General features: G+C 38.3%; 1 protein-coding gene across 1 annotated transcript; it reads right to left on the bottom strand.

Moving 5' to 3' along the window:
• Positions 1-1452: 1452 nt before the first annotated feature.
• On the bottom strand, positions 1453-5759 carry ATTPS6 (UDP-Glycosyltransferase / trehalose-phosphatase family protein). The gene is made up of 3 exons (XM_047304057.2): positions 2863-5759; positions 2493-2766; positions 1453-2034 (listed from the first exon to the last, which is right to left on the bottom strand). The coding sequence occupies exons 1-3, from the start codon at positions 4866-4868 to the stop codon at positions 1729-1731; spliced, it is 2586 nt and encodes an 861-aa protein (XP_047160013.1). The 5' UTR covers positions 4869-5759; the 3' UTR covers positions 1453-1728.
• Positions 5760-6276: the final 517 nt, after the last annotated feature.

The raw sequence follows: 6276 nt of genomic DNA, 5'->3' as shown, positions 1-6276 counted from the left end.
TTCTTTGTCATCCCTACTATAGCCCCAATTGAAAAAATCAGAAACATTTGCCTTTAAACAATTTGTCTTTCTAAAGAGTTGAGTCATTGACATATTCACCTTGAGGCAAAGGTTCATTCAAGATCTCTTCAATTTCACCATCTTCACTAATTTCTCTAATTTCATCATCTGCATATGTTGAATCATCATCTCTAAAAAAACCCTCCAGGCCAATTACCAATTCTTTCGGATGTCATTATGCTTGTGAAAATTAGATCAAATTAGATAAGACAAAAATTATAAAATAAAAACTCATTATAAAGTCATTTTTTGTAAGAAATTGTTTAACAACAAGTATTTCTGATTTTTTCCAGGTCAATTACCAATTCCTTTATGCTTGTGAAAATTGGATAAAATTAGATAAGACAAAAATTATAAGATCAAAACTCATTATAAAATCATTTTTTTGTAAGATTGTTTAACTTTCAATTGGGGCTACAGTAGGGTGTTTCTGATTTTTTCAATTGGGACTATAGTAAGGATGACAGAGAAAAGATTGGAGTGAGAAAGATGAAAGAGAAAGGGTTTACAAGAATGAGAGAGGTGAGTAAGGGTTTGGGGGTTTCTTTTTTTTTTTTTTTAGTTTTGAGAATGAAAATTATTAAAATACCCTTAACCTTATAACTTAAAATCCATGGTATATAAGGATATTTTTGTCTACTAAAACCCGGTACACATTGCTAAAATGTACCAACTGAAAAACAGGCGTGTACGCGCGTTAGCAAACCCATATATATATATATATATATATATATATATTCTCAAAACAAAATTGTACATATTTATAAGCATGATATCGACTTTTCCAATCCAATTTTATTTTCATGGAGTTAAACTTATTTGAATTGTAAAAAAATTATACAAAATATCTTAATCAGTGACAAGTTATGAATTCGAATTTTTATTTGTTCTCACCCACACTAATCACTTTTAATCCAACACAAAAAGTGGTTATATTAAGATTTACTTTAAAAATGCATTGAAAAACGAATCTGTGGATGAGTATTAATAACATTTTTTAAAATCTATTTTAAATTCTTTAACTAATGTTCTAAGTAGACTAGTTAGCCTTTGTAAAAAATATATATATATTTAAGAAAAGAAATTATCCACGTATATTTTTTCTGTTCACAAATTTATACCTAATACCTTTAAAAAAAATAATAAAATCCTTGTCCCTTAAGTTCATGAATCAATAATATCTTAGGTTGTTTATTAGGTGGTCCAACATACAAATGAGACAAACACTTGCACCAGAAAAATGAGACAAACAATGTTCTAAAACTTCAAGCAACTCCTCTAGATTCAACCACTATGAATACTTCCAGAAAATTTGGCCAAAATTAGGCACATCAAAGTGTTCACATACTAGCATCAAAGGTTGAAAGGAATGCACAACAAAGAGTTCATGGCTTGAAAAAAAACCAACTATATGTACAAGTTTTCCTGATAGAAATCAAGCATTTTAAGGAGCAGAATCCGATACAGAACTTCTCTTGGTAAAAACTAGGATAATTTACATGGAAATATCAAAGAAACCAAGAACATTAGTTGTGTGTGTGTATATATATATATATATTAAGATTTAAGAGCAGCACAACTGAGCCTACATTCTCATTGACAAAGTAAAGCAAGCACAATAACAGTAATAATAATACCTCTCACCATCACCATATCACCACCTTAACCTTAACAAACTATTTGCTCTGAAGAAAATGAAACTACTTGCTCTGAAACACAGGCTAAGCCTTGGAGCAATCTCACTATTTCAGTTGTGTCATCCAGATAGTACTTAGCCTTACTCGGTTTTCGGCATACGGTGCAGGCGAAAACTTCGGCCCGTGGGGCGATCGGCCCGCCCATCGAGCTGGTGATCACCTCAAACATGTCTTCATCAGACCTGTCATCTCCTATGCACAGAACAAAATCAGGGTACATTCCCTTTTCTTGCATGGCAGAAAGTAGGCGTTTGGCCACTAGTCCCTTGCTCACACCCTGCATCACCACATGTACTTATTATGGCTACAAGCAAAACAATAAAATGAATACCATACAATACACTTGGAATTCCACTAAAACAGAACCACTATGTTTCCTTTTATGTTACTCAACAAAAACAGGTCAAAGAAATTTAGTACACTGACTAGTAACTGATGATGTATGGAAAAAATAAAATGCAATTTAAAAGAGACCAACAATGTCTTCTAAAATGTACCTAATAAATAATTAAGGACAGAAGAGAGTATTAAACCAAACTTGATTTTTGTTCATCAATCCTACTGTGCCTTTACGATCACTTCAACTACCATAATGGTTTTTCAAATGCCTTGATGAAAGATAAGTTAGCTAACTTGCAGAACAGGTTTTCATATGGAATTAATTGATGCAAAAACACAAGTGATGAAGCTGCCATTGATATCAATATCATTCCTAGAGAATATTGGTGTACACACCTGTGGTTTAACCTCTACATTATTCTGGCCACTCTTGACTGTTACAGGTTCATTTGCAAGCACACTCTCAAGGTGATCAAGAAGTTCCTTAGCTTGGCATGATCCAAAGTCTGGATCTGCATCCTCATAGCACCATACAAGTGCAGTCTCCTTGTCTTCAATGGTGGATCCATCAGTTGTTTCAGTATAAAGTTTCATAACAGGTTCTGCAATCTGTTTCCAACTACAATCTGTTGCCGCAACATGTGTTTCCCACTCTTCATCTCGCCTCATTCTGAAACCATACATAATATAGAAAGCGATGTTACTATTAACTATACCTAAAGAAAGCACCAATGTTCAAGAGAGGCAACAAGAATAATTGAGTTACCTAAGAAAGTAACCGTGCTCAGCTGCAACTCCCAGATTCTCACAAGAAGAAAACCATTCTGAAAGCATCTTTCGGCTTCTAGCACTAACAAGGAAAACCATGTTGTTCTTATCTCTACACAAACTACTAAGGATTTCAATGGATTTACTGCTTGGACTCTTATCAATTGTTGATGATTGAGGCATCAGTGTACCATCATAGTCAAGAAGGATTGCTCTAGTTGTTGTCCTCTTGTATGCTGAAACTATGTGCTCCATTGAGAGCTTCTTGAAGTTTGGATCAAGTGCAACAACTCTAAAGCTTAATCCAAACCCAATCCCCCACCACCTTCGTCTCACATGATCACGACAAGTCCTTTCCAAATCTTGCAAGAAGCTTCTAGCCCAGTACCCAACATCATGAGTACTAACATATCTATAATGCTTCTCATGCCTAAGCTCCTTCTCTGAATCAGCCATTTCCAGAGCAGAGTCCATTGCATCGGCTACTGCATCAATGTTCCACGGATTCACTCTGATTGCTCCACTCAAGGATGGGGAACAGCCAATGAATTCAGACACAACCAGCATGCTTTTCTTCTTAGGAGAGGAAGCTAGACCCAAAACTTTATCCAACATTTCATTTCCCTGACGACTGATAATATATTCATACGGTATGAGATTCATTCCATCCCTTACTGCAGTTACTAAACAACACTCTGCAACAACATAATAAGCCACTCTCTCATAAAACTTGAGAGGCTCCTCTATCAGAATCACAGGATCATACCCTGGTTTCCCAAATGTTTCATTAATCCGTTTCACTGTGGCCTTTGTCTCTGCCTGCACTTCTTTCACATCCTTGCCCCGTCCCCTAGCAGGATTGGCTATCTGCACTAGCACTACCTTTCCCTGATACTCAGGGTGCTGAATGAGAAGCTGCTCCATGGCCAATAGCTTCAAACTTATTCCCTTGAAAATATCCATGTCATCCACCCCAAGCAACAATGTCCTTCCTTGATCAGAAAACTGTTTGATGAGCTCACAAACTTTGTCCTCAGTCTGAGGCATCTTCAAAACAGATTGGAGCTGACCCATGTGAATGCCAACAGGAAGAATTTTGATACTAACAGTCCTACCATAGTATTCAATCCCAATATAACCTCTCTTTGATTCGTAGGTAAGGCCTAGCATCCGGCTGCAACAGGAGAGGAAATGGCGAGCATAATCAAAAGTGTGGAAGCCTATCAAATCCGAATTAAGGAGGGCTCTCAAGATCTCCTCCCTAACAGGCAATGTCTTGTATATCTCTGATGAAGGGAAAGGGCTGTGAAGGAAGAACCCCAATTTCACCCTGTTGAACCTCTTCCTCAAGAAAGTTGGCAACACCATCAGATGATAATCATGTATCCACACATAGTCATCTTCAGGGTTGATAACTTCCATGATCCTATCTGCAAAAATTTTATTGACTGACACATAAGCCTGCCATAGTGACCTGTTAAACCTCCCACCAAGTTCTGGTGACAAGGGCAACATGTAATGGAACAGTGGCCACAGCTGCTGCTTGCAGAAACCATGATAGAACTTGGTGAACTGGTCAGCCGGAAGAAAAGTTGGGACACACTTGAAGGTCTCAAGAAGTGTCTGTGAAACCTCATCTTGTTCACTTGGATGCACCTCCTCCTTAAGACATCCAACGTAAATAACCTCTATATCATCATCCCCTAACCCATCTTTCAGCTGAAGAAGGGCATTCTCATCCCACTCAAAACACCAACAACTCCTATTCCCATCTGGCCTCCTCTGAGCCCTTATGGGAAGCTGATTAGCCACCATGATTATCCGGTCACGGTGCGCCGTCGACGACGACGGATCAGAGCACACACTATCCGCTGGGTCGTCATCAACATCTGATATCAACCCAGCCACGGTCATAATTCTTGGAATTCTCCTGTTCATGTACCCAAATGAAGGAGCCTCTCCCGAGGCCAACTCCAATAGGTTTGAATAGGATTTTGACACCATCCTTGTATTGTATAGCCTTGTAATCGTTCACAAGCTAACTCACAGGGTCTCTATACCCACATAATCAACAAGTTCCATCCAAGGTAAATCCTCAATAACCACCAATATTTATGCCACAAACAAGGCCCAAATTCCCTTTAACCGAAAAGGGTTTGACAACCCAGATAAACCAAATGGATAAAGAACAAAAGAGTGCAGGGGTGAGCCACCGAACCCAAAAAGATTACGTTTTGAGCTCTGGGTCAACTAATACTGGTCCTGAATTGGGTGAAAGAGAAATTGCAAAGCATGAAATGGCAAGAGGTGGTGAATCTGTGATGAGTAACAATGAAGGGCATCAAAGGAGAGTGCAGAACTTGTCTGAAGACGAGCTTGGAGAAAGGGATCAAAACAAGGGGCAGATGAAACATGTAGTTAACTAGCAATCCAAGTGTGTCTGTGTGTGAGAGAGAGAGAAAGAGAAAGAGAGAGAACAAAAGGAATGGAATAGATTCAGATCACATAAACAGCTACAACAAGAAACAGCAACCAAACAACCCCCCAGAGATTGATGTCATAAATGGACTGAACTTGGAAGTCAGAACCAGATGGCCTAAAGGACCAAAGGAGCAAAGGAAAGATAAAAACAAGGAACCCAAATGGAATTAACTAACAGTTCAAGAAAATTACCAGTTTGGCTGAGTACTGAATTCCAATTTCACTTTCATTCAGTGAATGTAAAAAAAATTTGAATCCACATCCATAATCCATTCCATTCAAGAAAAAAACCTTCTCCTTATAGAATAAAGGAAAATGAAAATAAAAAATGATAGTAGTAGAAATAATAATATAAATTACTAAGAAAATAAAGAGAAAAAATCTTGAATTATCTTTTGGAAGAGCTTTCTCACTGATCCACAATGGCCACCCAACCCCATGATATCTCTTTCCACTGAGCCTAGACAGCATGCAACAGTGTGATACTTTTGGAAGCTCACTTGTTTTCGTGGGTCAACCACTAAAAACAACTTCTTTTTCTCTTAAAACTGCATTAATCAAAAACGGAAACTTCCCCACCCTTCGATCACTCCACAGGACTTTCAAGTAATCAAAATCAACGCTTCTCAATTCGTCGTACACCGTTTGCCGTATATGCGGAAAGCAGCATGCAATGTCTCATGAGTTCGTCCTTATCCTTTGTCCTTCGGCAAGTCCGTCACCGAGGATTATGTTTCGCGTGGGACCCACCTGCGAGGGTTGTCTGAAATTAGCTGCAAAGCTCGTAGGTCACGCCACGTTTCGCGCATTCATTGGGTCCTATATCCTTTTGAACACGTGGCATGTTCCTAACCGTTCATTGCTACATTGAGATTTCTCGCTCTTTTGATGCTACTATATGTCATCCTAATCTTGTGTCCCCGACATGGAT

The sequence above is a fragment of the Vigna umbellata genome, chromosome 3 (assembly GCF_029865625.1).
Source record: "Vigna umbellata cultivar VRB3 chromosome 3, Vumbellata_1.0, whole genome shotgun sequence".
Taxonomy (NCBI): Eukaryota; Viridiplantae; Streptophyta; class Magnoliopsida; order Fabales; family Fabaceae; genus Vigna; species Vigna umbellata.
The sequence above is the reverse complement of the archived record's forward strand: the minus strand, read 5'-3'. Positions and strand labels throughout refer to the sequence as shown.

Bases quoted from the DNA above. Each gene is read 5' to 3' on its own strand.
- ATTPS6 (XM_047304057.2), bottom strand. From the start codon at position 4,868: ATGGTGTCAAAATCCTATTCAAACCTATTGGAGTTGGCCTCGGGAGAG. The intron at 2,767-2,862 runs GTAACTCAATTA...GTATGGTTTCAG, and splicing joins GAGCACGGTTACTTTCTTAG to AATGAGGCGAGATGAAGAGT. The intron at 2,035-2,492 runs GTGTGTACACCA...GTGGTGATGCAG, and splicing joins ATGTAGAGGTTAAACCACAG to GGTGTGAGCAAGGGACTAGT.